This window comes from Panthera leo, chromosome A3 (genome assembly GCF_018350215.1).
Source record: "Panthera leo isolate Ple1 chromosome A3, P.leo_Ple1_pat1.1, whole genome shotgun sequence".
Classification (NCBI taxonomy): domain Eukaryota; kingdom Metazoa; phylum Chordata; class Mammalia; order Carnivora; family Felidae; genus Panthera; species Panthera leo.
Window position 1 is genome coordinate 79,200,910 of NC_056681.1, and position 17,086 is coordinate 79,217,995.

Sequence of the window (17,086 nt, forward strand, 5' to 3'; positions counted from 1 at the left end):
TCCAATGGAGTGCTAAGATTCTCAAGGGTTTTTTTGATGTCCCTTGACTAAAACATTTCATAGTGGAAGGGTGTGTAGAGGGAAATACAGAGAGGTTAACTAAGCCAAATCAGAATAGTAACTTTAAATGGTAGAGAGAGTGATTTAAATGCCAAAATATTTGCTTTAACTTTATATACTAGTCTTTGTATTACTGAAAACCTGATATACACATGGAAAAGTTTCAAAGTTTACATAAGCATAGACAGTAAGAAGGAAGTTTCCCATCTATCCCAGGCAACTTCCCTAAAAGCAAACCTATTAAAATTTCTTGTGTATTTTTTACAAAAAGTTCCAGGCATTTATAAGTAAGAAGTATATATACATATATGTATATATGGATCCTCTTTTTATAATTGTTTAAATACACACTGGGAGAATACAAGGTGTACTTGAAATCTTCTCTCAATAAAAGATCGATTACCTACACAGTATTTAGTAAAACTATTTCTTACATACTATTCCACTTGAGCAAAAACTCAACTACTTCAGTCCTTCTCACAGCTACACAGCATTCTATTATATGAATTTCCCACAACTTATCTAAGTAGTCCTACAGTGACAGACATTCCTTATGTGCTAGCACAGTCAATGCTGCAACAAACATCTTAATGTACTTGTATTTACAGAATAAATTACCAGAAATAGAACTCTGTATTGCTTGCCATAAGTTATACCATACTCTGGTCAATGCAGTGCATTATTAAACATAATGGGAATTACCCAATACATGAAAATTCTATTACATTATTTGAACTTGTATTTAATTACAAAGATAAGCATTTTTCAAATATTTGCAAATACTTTTCTACCTATTTCAATCCATTTGTCACCTGTGTCTATTTTCTTCTTGGATTCCAGTACAAGAATTATAATACAAACAATGAAAAGAGCAGCAGCCAATCCAATTAGTATGGGTGAAGTGTGTGTGTGTGTTTGTGTGTCTGTCTCTGAGGTGGACAAAGTAACGTCAAAAACTTACTCTAGATGGAATGAAAAAAACTCAGGTAAGACTGTATGAAACTAACCAACCCTAGACACTTTAAAATTCATTATATTTAGTGCTCAAATGTTAAAATCTTAAAACGTAAAAATTTCTGATCATTCTAAATTTGTGGTAGATTCAAAAATAAAGCAGTAACAAACACAGAAACACCCAATTAAAATAACCCTTAGGATACACTTATTTTATGTTAATCTTTTATAAATATCTTAAGTTTTCATACTGTATCACAAATTATGCCACAATTTTTAACTATTCCCTTCCCAGGTTACTTCAAATTCTTGCTAGGGAAGAATGCTAAAACATGAACAGATGACATTTTCAATTATCAATTTGATAAGTTTCAGTTTCAATAAAGAATAATACTCCACTATTCCTAGCTATTTAATCTGTATTACTTAATATATCATTGTTCTCATATTTTCCTACTCTTGATGTGAACAAAATAAAAATTTTATGTCTATTAAAATGAATAACATTTTCAGAAAATTATGAAAGAAAAGTTCCTTTTATTCTGAAATGGAAAGTGCTTCATTCATTTACTAAAATGACAGTAATATATAAATATACATTATTAAATATGGGAAGTAAAAAAAAAAAAGTATTAAAAAATTACCACAACCAATCTAAGACTTAAGGTCTCAAGGCACACAATTATCAAAAATTTGAAATCTTTATACAAAAAGTTTATGAATATATGCAGTAATCATCAAATCGAATAGAAGGAAGAGAAACATAATGAACAAAAGTAAGTATAATGGGAGAAATGGCTATTATAATAGCAATAACAAATACAACTTAAATTCCTAAAAATAAGCTTAACACAAAATAAAATTTATATACAAATAACTTTAAATTTTTGAATGATACAAAAGAGAACGAACAGTGCAAGCTCTGAGTAGGAAGACCATTTCGATTCTTTTCAAATTAATCATTATTACAATTAATAGGACAATATTTTTAAATAAGAATGCTAAAATTTACATGAAAAAATATATAAAAAGAACCAGCCCTGCCAGACATGAATATTACCAGGGGAAAAAAAAGGGTAAGACATTAGTATAAACCCAGGATCAGCAAATGTTTTCTTGAAGGACCAGAGAGTCAACAGTTCAAGATTGCAAGTGATAAGGTCTCTGCTACAAGTACTGTACTCTACCACTACAATATGGAAGTAGCAACAGGCAATATGCACAAGAATCAACAAGCTTATGGTGCAAAAAAGCTTTATTTACAAAATGAAGTGGCTGGCCTGAAAGCCTTCAATTTACTAATCCATGGTATACTGATCATGACTACATATACTACTGGTCAGTCTACAGACTCCAGAAATAAAAACAGTCAAAATAAAAGTGGTATCTCAGTTCAGTAAGGAATAAAAGAATTGCTGAACAAGTGGAAAGGAGACAACTACGTAACAAAAAAATGGAGTAATAAGTTAAGATGCAGGACACCTTGAACCCAGAAAAATTCCAACTCAAAGACTAAAATATAAAATTGAAACAGAAAATGTACAGAAAGGAACTAAAGGAGAATTTTCTTATAACCTCGGAGTGGAAAAGGCATTTCAAACCATAAGAAAAAAAATCCACAAGCAATAAAAAAATTAAACCACAAGTTTGAAAACCACAAATGTGAATCTGAACACCAAAAACCACCTTAACCAAAGCAAAAAACATCAAAGTAGAATACAGTTATAACTCTTAACATAGGCACAAGTCCAATGTCACTAATATATAAAAGTCTCCTACAAAAAAGAACAAGAAAACCACTACTACATGGCAAAGAATATCAACGGACATTCCCAGTAAAGGAAACAAAAGTGGCTCTTAAACACAAGATTTGAAATGTACTTCATATAAACTAAATGCAAATTTAAAATAGCAATGATACCACTTTTCACCCATCTGTTTAGCAAACATCAAGTGTAAGGACACAATGTATTGAGGAAGATGAGGGAAAAGAGGCTTTATCACACCATTAAGTAAACCACAGAGATGCTTTAACCTAAAAATTCTACTTAAAAGATTTATCCTACAAAATAATTTTACACATGAATGAAATGAGTATGTTAGAACTTACTGATTTTAGCATTGTTTATAATAGAAAAGAATGGGAAAAAATAATGCCTATGAACAAGAACTGGTTAAATAAATTACCATACATGCATATATTTAAACACTATGCCCTCCTTTAAAAATGGTTTTATATATTGATATGCAATAATCTTCAGGATACATTAAGTGAAAAAAGCCAAGTCCATTTAGTATGCAACATGTGTAATAAAGGGGGCAAAAAAAAAAAAAAAAAGCTTACAATTAGCTATTTACACAGAAAATCTCTGATGCACCTGAGAAGATAAGAACTGCATGCCTAGAATGTAGGGACAGGAGTGGGGGGAAGGGTTGAGATATAACATACACTTTACTATTTATTTTTTGGATTTTGAACCATGCTGATATATGCCTATTCAAATAACTGAATTAAAAAAGAAAACAGTATAATAGAAAACTATGAATACAACATACAGAAGGGTTTACTGTATCAACAAATAGGCAAATATCTCTTAATAAACCAAGATGGTTTCATGAAGACCCTCCAAATGACTCTCATTTCCTTCAATTCTCCCTATAATATAGTCAGACATAGATTCTGAAGCCAGACTCCATAGATTCCACGACCAACTTTCACTATGTCTCTGTTTCTTTAGCTATAAAATGGGAATAACAGAACTTACCTCTTAGGGGAATAAAACACTTAGAACAAATAATTAAGAAGCACTTAATGAGTGTGAGTTGTTAATATTACCTGTGCTGCAGCCCATATGCAATCAATATGCTGAGTACTCAGTCTCCCTTCTGCTGCCAAGAAGTTCAAAATCACTTGGCACTGTTTGATGATCTGGGGGGAAGGAAAAAAAACTTATTATAGTCAATTTTCTAAAGTATTCTTCTTTTACTAGAGCAGAGAAGTCATGTAATTGTCCACAAACCTCAATATGTAAATTTGGTCCAAATATATGCTCTACCACATTGTTGCTTATTAGCCAGTCTGCAAGTTCTTTTGCAATGGACCTAAAGTCAAATAATCAAAACAGTTAGTGCATTAAAAAATTATTAATATCATTCTTTCCCAAGTCTAAAATGCAGATTCAGTTAAACGCCTAATTTTTTTTAAAAGTGAGTTTTGTTGTTGTTGTTGTTGTTGTTGTTGTTGTTGTTTTTGGCTCCACGCCAGTGTGGGGCTTGAACTCATGACCCTGAGATCAAGAGTCACATGCTCCACTGTCTGAGCCAGCAAGGCACCCACAAACCTAACTTTGTGCACATACAAATTATAAAGAAATGATTATATACAATTAACTGGTTAGAGTACCACAAAGAATAACTAAAGAAATGGTAATACTGCCTGAATTTATAAACAAGCAAAACAAACCTGAAAAGATAACAGCTCACACCAGTTATACAAGTGGAAATACCAAGCATAACAATAAGCAATTCATTTTCTTATTCAAAGACTTGACTTCTACTTTTTAATTTCCATAGTAGGCACCCAAGCATTCAGAGAAGGTTTCCCAGTATGCCCCCTACAGTAAGGTAACATCAGGAGAACAGGTTACCAAAAGGGTAAAAGGGAAAAAAAAATTATCTAAAAGCCAAACTAAAAGTCTCCTGCCTGATATTAATAAAGATTATTGTTCCTTAAATATATCAATTGATCATTCAGAATAAACTATATTTACCAAAATCTCATTGCAAACCATGAACATTTTATAACAGTTCCAGATTACTCTTGATTTTTTTTTAATGTTTGTTTGTTTATTTAGAGAGAGAGAGCACATGTGCACGTATATGAGCAGGGGAGAGGGGCAGAAGGGGAGTAGAGAGAGAGAAACAGGGAGAGAGAATCCCAAGCAGGCTCCATGCTCAGCACAGAGCCCCAACATGGGGCTCAATCTCAGAACTGGGAGATCACGACTGGAGCTGAAATCAACAGTCAGAGGCTTAACTGACTGAGCCACCCAGGCACCCCTCATTTTTTAAATAGAGCCATCAAGTCTCCTTTAGAATAGAAGTTAACCTATTACATTAGTTCTACCAATAAGGTAGTATGAGAGTTTATCAGTTAACTGTCTTTTACACCTTTGAGATCTACATGACATATAATACACTGAAGACATTTACTTTTTTTTTTTTTAACGTTTATTTATTTTTGAGACAGAGAGAGACAGAGCATAAACGGGGGAGGGTCAGAGAGAGAGTGAGACACAGAATCCGAAACAGGCTCCAGGCTCTGAGCTGTCAGCACAGAGCCCGACGCGGGGCTCGAACTCATGGACCGTGAGATCATGACCTGAGCTGAAGTCGGCTGCCTAACCAACTGAGCCACCCAGGTGCCCCTGAAGACATTTAAAGTATACAGTTTCACGAATTTAAGCTTAAGTATATTCTATGAATTCATCACCACCATCAAGATGATAAACACATACACTAACCCAAAAACATTCTTTATTCCCCTCTGTCATCTGCCCCTTCTCCAGCCCCCACAACCACACTCCCCATACTCTGCTTTATTATAGTTTTCATTTCTGGAATTTTATGTGTAAAAAAAGATACATTAAGTAATTTTTTTTTAATCTGGCCTCTTTCACTCACCATTTTTTTCATTTTGCAATATCCCATTGGTTTATTCTAGTTCAACAATTATGGATAAAGCTAATATAAACACCTATGCGGGTTTTTGCGTAGACCTAAGTTTTCAACTCCTCTGGGTCAATATCAGAAAACACAACTGCTAGATAAATGGTTAAGAGTATGTTGAATTTTGTAAGAAACTACCAAACTGCCTGCCAAAGTGGAGTGTACTCCTACTAGCAACAGATGAGAGTTCTTGTTGCTCCAAAACCTTGTCAGCATTTGGTGTTATCAGGATTCTAAATTTTGACTGTTCCAAGAGATGTGCAGTAGAATCTCACTGATAGTTTAATTTGCATTTCCCTCATGAAAGAGGATATAGGGCATCTTTTCGTGTGCATATTTGTCATTTCTGTATCTTCTGATTTAGGCTTGAAGGGTGATAAAATCTTTGGTATATTTTTTAGTCAGAGTGCCCAAGGTACTTACTGTTAAATTTCAAGATTCTCTGAATATTTTGGATAGCAGTCCTTTATCAGACATGTCTTTTGCAGATTTTTTTTCCAGCTTGTGGCTGTCTTCTTATTCTCTTTACATTACCTTCCACAGAGCACAAGTTTTTCATTTTAATAAACTCCACCTTGCCAATTCTTTCTTTGGTGGATCACGGTGTTATATCCAAAAGGTCACTGCCATACTCAAAGTCATCTAGGTTTTCTCCTATATTCTAGAAGATTTTATGAAATACAAAATTTTATAATTTTGTATTTTATATTTATGTGTGTGACACATTTTAAGTTAATTTTTGAGTAGTGTATGTGGTCTGTGTCTGGATTCTTTCTTTTGTACATAGTTGTCCAATTGTTTCAGTGCCATTTGTTGGAAAGACTATTTTTGCTCCATGGTACTGCCTTTGCTCCTCTGTCAATGGACTATATTTATATGGTCTATTTCTGAGCTCTCTATTCTGTTCCATTCATCTATTTGTCACCAGTACCACACTGTCGTGACTGCAATTTTAAAGTCTTGAGGGTGGGTATCATCAGTGCGCCAACTTTGTTCTTTTCAATATTGTCTTAGCCATTATGGGTATTTTGTCTCTCTATATAAACTTTATAGTCATTTTGTTGATATCCACAAAATAACCTGCTGGGATTTGACTGAGGTTATACTGAATCTATAGATCCAGTTGGGAAGAACTGTTATCTTTACAATTTTACATGTTCTATTCATAAACATGGAGTATCTCTCCATTTATTTAGTTCTTTGGTATCTTTTGTCGGAGTTTTGTAATTTTCCTCACATAAGTCTAATAAAATATGAACAGGATCTATATCTAAGTATTTCATATGTTGTGCTAATGTAAATGAAATTATATTTTAAATTTCAAATTTCATGTGTTCAGTAATGATATATAGAAAAGCAACTGAGTTTTCTTTATTAACTTTGTATCCTGCAACCTTGCTGTACCTTTGCTCACTCACTAGGTTCCACAAGTGTCAATTCTTCCAGATTTTCTATATAGAAGATTATGTCATCACCAATCAAAGACCAATTTCTTCCTTCCCAATCTATATACATTTTATTCTCTTTCCTTGCCTTACTACACTAGGTAGGCCTTTTGAGTAGAGTGTTGAAAGACAGTGGTAAGAGAACAGACTTTCCTTTTTCCTGATTTTAGTGGAAAGCTTTGTGTTTCTCACTATTAATACAAAGTTACCTGTAGCTTTTTTGTAAATGTTCTTTACCAAGCTGAGGAAGTTCTCTACTCCTAGTTTACTGAGAGTTTTATCTTAAGTATTCAATTTTGTCAAATACTTTTTCTTTATATATACATATGATCATGTGATTTTTCTTTTAGCCTGTTGATGTGACAGATTACATGAAATGAACCAGATTTGCATACCTGGGGTATAACTCACTTGGTTGCAGCATGTAATTCTTTTTGTACATTGATGGACTTGATTTGCTAATATTTTATGAAGATTTCTACATTTATGTTCATGAGAAATACTGGTCTGTAGTTTTTACATGTCTTTGGTTTTGGTATTGGGGAAGGGTGTTTTTTTTTGTTTTTTTTGTTTTTTTTGAGAGAGTGCATGCACAAAGGCATATAAGCTGAGGAGGGGCAAAAGGAGAGGGAGAGAAACAATCTCAAGCAGGCTCCACACCTAGCAGAGAGCCCAATGAGGAGCTCAAACTCACAACCATGAGATCATGACCTGAGCGGAAAACAAGATTCAGATGCTTAACCAACTGAGCTACCAAGTCGCCCCTAGGGTAATTTCTTCCTTAAATTTCTTATCTTTTTTTTTTTTAATTTTTTTAATGTTTATTTTTGAGAGAAAGAGAGAGAGACAGAACACGAGTGGGGTAGAGGCTGAAGGAGAGGGAGACACAGAATCCGAAGCAGGCTCTAGACTCTGAACTGTCAACACAGAGCCCAACATGGGGCTTGAACTCACAGACCACAAAATCATGACCTAAGCTGAAGTGTGACACTTAACGAACTGAGCACCCCAGGCACCCCTTAAATTTCTTCTTTTAATATTTGGAAGAATTCACCAGTGACGACATCTGGGCCTGGTGCTTTGTTTTGGAAAGTCAGTAATTTTTCATTCAATTTCTTTGATACAGGCTTCTTCAGATTGCCTATTTCTTCAAAAACCTTTTTAAATGGCTATTACAGAACATTTAATGAAAAAAGTAGTGGGGTGCCTGGGTGGTTCAGTTGGTTGAGTGTCTGACTTCGGCTCAGGTCACAGTTTCGCGATTCATGAGTTCAAGACGCACATCAGGCTCGCTGTTGTCAGTGCAGAACCCACTTCAGATCTTCTGTCTCCCTCTCTCTCTCTGCCTCCCCCACATTCACATTCTCTCTCAAAATAAAATTTAAAACAACATTTAAAAAGAAAAAGAAAGGGTGCTTGGGTGGTTCAGTTGGTTAAGCATCCAACTTTGGCTCATGTCATGATCTCACGGTTCGTGAGTTCGAGCCCCACATCAGGCTCTGTGCTGACAGCTCGGAGCCTGGAGCCTGCTTCGGATTCTGTGTCTCCCTCTCTCTCTGCTCCTCCTCTAGTCACGCTATGTCTGTGTCTCTCAAAAATAAATATATGTTAAAAAAAAATCAAAAAGTAAAAGAAAAGAGGCGCCTTGGTTTAGTTGGTTAAGCATCCGACTTTGGCTCAGGTCAGGATCTTGCGGTCCGTGAGTTTGAGCCCCGTGTTGGGCTCTGTGCTGACAGCTCAGAGCCTGGAGCCTGCTTCAGATTCTGTGACTCCCTCTCTCTCTGCTTCTCCCCTGGCTCATGCTCTATCTCTGTCTCTCAAAAAATAAATAAACATTTAAAAATTTTTTTTAAATAAAAAATAGAAAGAAATAAGAAAAAAGTAGGTGTACCTGGGTGACTCAGTCAGTTAAGTGTCTGACTCTTAGTTTTGGTTCAGGTCACCATCTCACAGTTTGTGAGATCGAGCCCCACGTTGGGCTCTGCACTGTCAGCGCAGAATCTTGGGATTCTCTCTCTCTCTCTGCCCGTTCCCTGATCGTGCTCTCTCAAATAAATAAACATTTAAAAATTATATAAAAGAATAAAAAAGTAGTTACAGATATATTCTGAGTAGAAGAAAATAGGTTTCAAAATAGGACTTGCCATATGAGCTCCCAACATGTTCCATCCACATGAATTATACATAGAAAAACTGAAAAGGTGAAATAATTTTTTTCTTATTTATCCACAGAATTAAATTTAAAAAGCCATTTAAGTCTAAGGATACCCAGGGACTTTTCTAATTATTCAGAATTGTAGCTATAACTGAGCCAAGTATGAAACTGAACAACATTATCTGTAACAACTTTTCAGGGCTCTGAAAACCTACATATAACCAGACTCACAGAAGGAGGAAGGAAACAAAAAAAAAAAAAAGCTGAAGAAATAATGGCCAAAATATCCTACTTTAATGAAAAATGTTTATCTACACATCCAGGAATCACAACAAACTCCAACTAAGATACACACAAGGAGATCCACAGCTAGACTCATCATAACCAAATTGTTAAAAGCCAAAGATAAAGAGCAAAATCTTGAAATCAGCAAAAGAAAATGAAACATATGTGTACAAAAGAACCACAGTAAGATTAACAGCTAATTTACCAGAAACAAAGGAACAGACATATACTGGAACAATGTTTCCATATTTTACTAAAATTCCATTATTACTAATTGGAAGGAGACAGTAACTAATATGCATACTATAACCCATAATGCAGCCACTAAAAAAGTAATTTTTGAAGTATTAAAAAAAAATCAATGGATTAAAATGGTATACAAGAATAAAGGCAATAAAGGAGAAACAGAAAATCAAAACAGAAGGCATACAGAAAACCAACAGCAAAAGAGGAGTAAATCCAACTACACAATGATATTAAGAGTAAATGGATTAAATACTACAATCAAAAGGCAGAGATTAGAGCACCTGGCTGGCTCAGTGGGTAGAACATGCAACTGATCATAAAACATGATCTCAGGGTCGAGAGTTCAAGCCCCACAATGGGCACAGAGACTACTTTAAGGGGGCGGGGAACAGGGATTATGGGATTATATTTGGGGAGGGGGGAGTTAAATCCAACTATATGCTGAGATAAATACTTTAGATCCAAAAACACAAACAGGAGCACCTGGGTGGCTCATCAGTTGAGAGTCCAACTCCAGATTTTGGCCCCAGTCATGATCCCAGGGTCATGTGATGGAGGCCCATGTTGAGCTCTGTGCTAAGCATGGAGCCTACTTAAGATTCTCTTTCTCTCCCTCTGCCCCTCTCCCTCACTTGTGCTCTCGCTCCCTCTCGCTCTTAAAACAAAAAACAAAAAACAAAAAAAAAAACAAACTGAAAGTTAAAAGCATGGAAAAAGATATACCATGAAAACAAAGTTGCAGTGGCTATAGTAACTCAGACAAGATAAACATTAAGCCAAAAAATGTGGGGATTGCTTTTTAATGTTTATTTATTTTTGAGAGAGTAAGCGAGAAGGGGCAGAGGGAGACAGACAGAGGCTCTGAAGTAGGGCTTGAACCCATGAATCATGACACCATGACCTGAGCCAAAGTTGGACACTTAACCAGCTAAGCCACCCAGGACCTCTAAGCCAAAAAATAGCTTTATGTATGGGTCTTTTTATAATGATAAAAGAATGAAATTATCAGGAACATAACAATTATAAACATATATGGGACTAAAAACAAACACACAAAAAAACCCACAACTCCCAAAATACATGAAATAAAAAGCAACAGAAATAAAGGGAGAAGAAAACAAACAATACAGCCAATTCTTGTTACTCTCTATGGCAGTTACAATCTATAAAGCCAGATTAAACTAGCTAATACTGAACCCTTGAATCCTTTTTTAAATTACTGTCACCCACCACTTTAATTGGTAAGAACGTATCATTAGTATCAAGTGTATCCTAAAGTGGATTCTCTTTAGAAGCATGACTCAGTACAATAATGTGACTTGCCATCTGACTTTGATGGAAGACAGTAGGCTTGATTAAACACAAATCTTATATGATCTAGGTATACAAGATGTTCTACAATCCATATGAAGAACTCAGATACTTCACAGAACTAAAATTTGTTTGGAAGCTCCCACTTCAATATGGGCCACGCAAGGGAGTTTTTTTCCCTCATGTAAAAATGCCACCATAGACCAGTAGTATCCTTTCCTCAACCCTACTCCCTATGGAAAAACAGACATGGATCTCATTTGGTACTACAATGATCTCTCAGTGTTGCTTTTTAATTTGGTCCTCTTGATTTACACTCAGATGTTCTCACAGTTCATGAGTTCGAGCCCGCATCTGGTTTGGCACTGACAGTGCAGAGTATGCTTGGAATTCTCTCTCTCCCTTCACCCCACTCGTGCTTTCTGAGTATCTCTCTCAAAATAAATAAATAAACAAAATAAAAAATAAAAATTAAAAAAAGACAAAAGTATATTAGTGAGGCTAAGAATAAGACTAGGAATTGATTACAAATTGGTAAAAGGGGTTTTTCTAAAGTGATAGAAATGTTCTAAAATTGGACTGTGATGATTTTCACACAGCCCTGCCAATCTCCTAAAATTCACTGTAAACACAGTGAATTTTATGATAGGTACAGTATCTATACCTTAATAAATCTGCTAAAAAAGAGAGACACAATTCATAGGCTGCAACAGTATTTATCACCTTTTCTCTATTTGTTCCAATTTTCCCACATTGTAAGAACCCTTCTCTTCCCAATTTTGACTATTTCTACCTACTATTACTCAAAATTTTGACTCTCCTCCCTCTTTTCTTAATCATGCCTTTAGGACACATATTCCTTATACTTTTTTTTTAATGGAACTCCTTATTCTCTATGCACTGTTTTAGCAACATAAGGATCTAGCTTGTATGGACATGTGAAGTTACTGCACTGATGATTTTAGGATTTTTTTTTTTTTTTTTTTTTTTTTTTTTTTTGCAGAGTGGGGGTGATTACTGCCTCGGCAAATTTAACATTCTCCTAGTCTGTCTTATGGAGTAGAGAGGTGGGAGAAGGGCAAACTAAGGGGTTAAAATCCAAAGGTGTAGTTTTACTACTGGATATAATCTATGTAATATCCTGACAGTGGGAAATAGTACTCCTAGTATGACCCAGAATTTATACAGCTATGACCTATTCTGGGCAACAGTATTTTAAGGAAATCACTGACAAAGAATGTTGCCAGAGATGGGAGAGTGGTCTGGTAATAAATCTAAACACCCTATCATGTTGGAAGAATAAGAACTCTTTAGCCTGGAGAAGAAAAAGAGTCAACAGACATCATCTCTGGTTTTCAAATTCACGAAGGGTTCGGTTCAACTGAGGTTAATTCCATAGGGCAGAACTAAAATCAATGCATAAAAGTTACTTACTTAGTAAAGCAAAAATATAAGTCATTCATATAATTTTGACTTTTCTAACACCTTAGAACTATACAGGTCGGGACACCTGGCAGGCTCAGTTGGTCCGACTTCAGCTCAGGTCACGATCTCATAGTTTCTAAGTTCAAGCCCTGCACTGGGCTCTGTGTTGGCAGCTCAGAGCCTGAACCCTGATTCAGATTCTGTGTTTCCCTCTCTGCCCTTCTCTCTCTCTCTCCCTGTCTCAAAAATAAACAAACATTAAAAAAACAAAAACAAACAAACAAAAAACTATACAGGTATTTTCAAGCAAAAGATATTACCACTCAATTGAGATTTTAAAATGGATTTGTATACTGGACAAACACCTAAATGGGATATTGGAATAAATAAATATTTCTAAGATACTGAAAAGCACTAAGCTATAACAACTACTTCTTTTCACAATGAGCATCATTAACTTGGTTTTTCCTCATAAAATGTGTTGAATGAGGTCTTTTCTTTATCTGCATCAAGTGTGCTTTCTGAAAACTATCAGTACCATATTCTATTTTTTTTAATGTTTATTTATTTATTTTGAGAGAGAGGCCAACCATGAGCAGGGGAGAGGGAGAGAGAGAAGGAGAGAAAGAATCCCAAGCAGGCTCCACACTGTCAGCACAGAGCCCAATGTGGGGCTCAATGTCACAACTGTAAGAACATGACCTGAGCCAAAATCAAGAGTCAGATGCTTAACCGACTGAGCCACCCAGGTGCCCCCCCATATTCTTTATTACTAAATTTTCCTTTATAAATAGTACACCTTTGCATTTTGTGACACTAGAACTATGTGTTGGTATATCCTTTTAAAAAAGAGAATTGTTTCAATATATTGTTCTGAAAACTTATTAATCAAGTCACAAGGCAAAGAATTCTTACCAAACACTTCCAAACTAATAAAGTCACAATTATATATACCATATAAGCAGCTGCACAATAAGTTAATATACTTATATATAAACTGACGTTCCTACTTACGTTTCTGTGTCTGATACCAAGGATTCATTATTGCATACATCATTGAAGGTATGAAGTTGATTCTATAATTAGAGAAAAGAAATTTAAAGTTTTTTTTACAAAATTTTTCTAGTATGTTATCAACTGCCAAGAAACATGGTCATATATAAATCAGTCAATAACCAAATCACAATTATAAAACATAAGATTCTCACACACACTAATTAATCTGGTTATTTCCTTTATCATATTAAAATAGTAAAAAATTTCATTCTACAATACTCGTGCTTTATTCCACTAAGTACATGAGAGAAAATGAGAGAACAAAACTAAATAGGGGAAAAACTTAAAAAATCTAATGCTAGGCAGCAAATAATATGTCACTACAGACATAAAATGTCAGGAAGGCTCCCTCAATAAATACATTTAAGATTTAATTTAGAAAAAATGTCAATAAGTATTTTCTACATTTACGAAGCCTAATACATGGGTAAATGTGGTTACTTCAGAATAAAACAGGCAGGAAATACAAAGGAGTAAAGCTCATGGAAACCTTGGTAAATCTGAAAAAGCATAGTCACTCTAAAGGATTCAGCTAACTACTGAGCTCTAGCAAATTGTTATTATGCAAGAATACAGACTCATGGTATCAGGTCTTCCTCCCCATCTCATCCCCAAGACAATAATATATATTTCTCTCTATTTACAACATTATTTGCTACCGTCCAATTCAAACAAAATCTCTGTTAATCAAATATGGTCTATGGCCTAATTATCTCTGGCTTTTGCGTGGAAAATGAAAGAAAAAAAAGAAAGGAAAGAAAGAAAAGAAAGATGACCTAAAGTATAAATCCTTGTAATTCTAAGCTTCAGTTTCATCATATTTAAAATAGGGAAAATACCAAAATTATTTATATAGACCATACAAAGTAATCTACGTAAAATAACAAGCACAACGCCTCATATAAGTGCTCCACAAATAGTAGGGATAATGATGATGATGGTGAAGTGCAGAAGGCAAATAAAAAATGACCCAAAATGAACAAATATAGCTTACCGTTATCTGACTTAGTCCAGCCAACCTCATAGTCAGAGTTGGTGACATAAAGTACTTAAATGCAAGATCTAAACTTTCTTTATCAAAGCATAATGTTGTATCCAATGGTTCTTTCACTGTGCTCCACATTAAGTCAGCCATGTTGCGAGCCGCACTCTGTCTTAACTCCTGATCAGAGAGCTTGCATAAATACCTTAAGTGATTCAAAATAAAACATACATAAAAACCTGTAAAATATTCCTAAAGACCCTTCAAAAATTCAGTAATATTCCTTTGTTCCATACCTCTAAAATGTTTAATAAAGTAGAACCTGGCATCCTGAGATTAACATTCCCAATTTAAATTATTTCTAAGTGCTGCTTCAAAGACTGTGACCTGAAGTAGCATGTTCTTTGCAGAGTCCAACTTGAATCAGAAACTGCCAAGAGCCAAGATATTTAACATCGGATTCTGCACCTCTGATAAAGCTTTATTAATCTCTCATATCTATCATGTATACAGGTCCTATTTTAGTAAATTTCACCTACTTTCATATAAAATCGTATATCTACTCCCCACACAGCCAAAATTCTTCAAAGTAAGTACATTTTAAACATTATTCTTATTTGGCTTCCAGATATCACAAACCACTGGTTTTCCTCAGGTCCTACCTATTCTACTTGCTGGTTCTTCCTTCCCTATCCAACCTTCAACATTAGTGCTCCTCGGGGTTTGTAATGGATTGCAAAATGGCCCCAACTATTCCCATCACTTTACACAGAGGCCTTTGCAATGCAATCTTGCCACCCTTCCTATCAAGAGGTATCATCTATTTGGGGGGGCCTGGGGGGCTCAGTCAGTTAAGCGTCCGACTCTTGGTTTCAGCTCAGGTCATGATCTGTTTGTGGGATCGAGCCCCATGTCAGGCTCTGTGCTGACAACACACAGTCTCCTTGGGATTCTCCCTTTCTCTCCCTCTCTCTGCTACTCCCTCCCTCACACTCTCTCTAAATAAACATTAAAAAAAATAAAAGAGGTATCACCTTCTTTCTCTAGATTCTCCCTATTTCATCTACATTCTCCCTTGAATCCGAGCTTTGCAATGCAAGTTGCTTTGATAAATGGAACATTAAGAGATGTGGCATAAACAGAAGCTTGGAAAGTCTGTGCTTGACCTCTAACTTTTCCATCACCAAAAAAAACGGAACCCAGGTTAGCCTGCTGGATGAAAGACACACAGCCAATGCCCCAACTGCAAGATGAATATGAACTCCCCTCCACTTCCAGCAACAATCAGCGGGCAACCAGAGAATACATAAGTGAGGTGATATTCTTAAAGCATGCAGTTCCAGCCAAGTCAACCCAGATCAAAAGAACTACTCAGCCTGAGAACTGTGAGAAATAATAAATGGTTGTTATTTTAAGCCATTAAGATTTGGGTGTTGTTTTCTTACACAGCAAAAGCAAACTGATACAAAGGCCCCATCCTCACACACTGTTTTTAAAGTTTATTTATTTATTTTGAGAAGGAGGGAGAAAGAGAGAGAAGGGGGGGGGGGGGAACGGGTAGAGAGACAAAGAGAGAGAGAATCCCAAGCAGGCTCTGCACTGTCAGCAAGGAGCCCAACTTGGGGTTTGATCCCACAAATTGTGAGATCATGACCTGAGCTGAAACCAAGACTTAGATGCTTAACCGAATGGAACAACCAGGTACCTCAACACACTTCTATTCTTTTATAGATTCTCTCCCCCACATGACCTCATTCACTCCCAGGAGGTATTGAATAACTGAGGTCTTTATGCTGATAACTCAATTAACAATACTATTGTTGTTGTTTTTTTTAATTTATATCCAAGTTAGTTAGCATATAGTGTAACAATGATTTCAGGAGTAGATTCCTTAATGCCCCTTACCCATTTAGCCCATCCCTCCTCCCACAACCCCTCCTGTAACCCTCTGTTCTCCAACAACTGTTCTTAATTATACATGTATGCTCTCAGTTCACCAGTGCCACTTAAATGTCCCACAGGCATCTTGAAATTAAGTCTTGAAGTTCTCTCCGTTCTTCACATCTCAGTGAATGATGCCCACAGCACAAAAGAGAAATTGAGGGGGGGAAGTTTATGTGTCATCCAGGATGCTTACCCCTTTAAATTCCAGAATCACTAATCCTGTCCATTTTATTTTCACTTACATCCATTCAATTTTCAAAATCACCATAAACAATCCTTATAAACATCATTTATTTCCAAGACTACTGCATTAACCTTTCAATTTGTCTCCTAGCTTCTACCCCAACAACTTATAATTTATGATCCACTTAAAAGCCAAAGTGATCTTCTAAAAATAATCACAACTCACCTGCTTAAAACCCTAGATTTAGCAATAGATTCCCATTGCTAAAATTAAATCCAAACTCTTCATAATAGCTTTAAGGTCCTGTACAA

General features: G+C 35.5%; 1 protein-coding gene across 3 annotated transcripts in view; it reads right to left on the reverse strand.

Annotated features, from left to right (window-relative positions):
- The window catches only part of USP34 (ubiquitin specific peptidase 34), a 248,353-nt gene that overhangs the window by 152,789 nt on the left and 78,478 nt on the right, over positions 1 to 17,086 (reverse strand). For all 3 annotated transcript variants that reach the window (XM_042932359.1, XM_042932358.1, XM_042932360.1), the window contains 4 exons: positions 14,660 to 14,852; positions 13,624 to 13,685; positions 4,035 to 4,116; positions 3,851 to 3,943 (listed from right to left, as the gene is read on the reverse strand). In XM_042932359.1, coding sequence (XP_042788293.1) covers positions 3,851 to 3,943; positions 4,035 to 4,116; positions 13,624 to 13,685; positions 14,660 to 14,852 — 430 coding nt within the window. The remainder of the gene's footprint in view (positions 1 to 3,850; positions 3,944 to 4,034; positions 4,117 to 13,623; positions 13,686 to 14,659; positions 14,853 to 17,086) is intronic.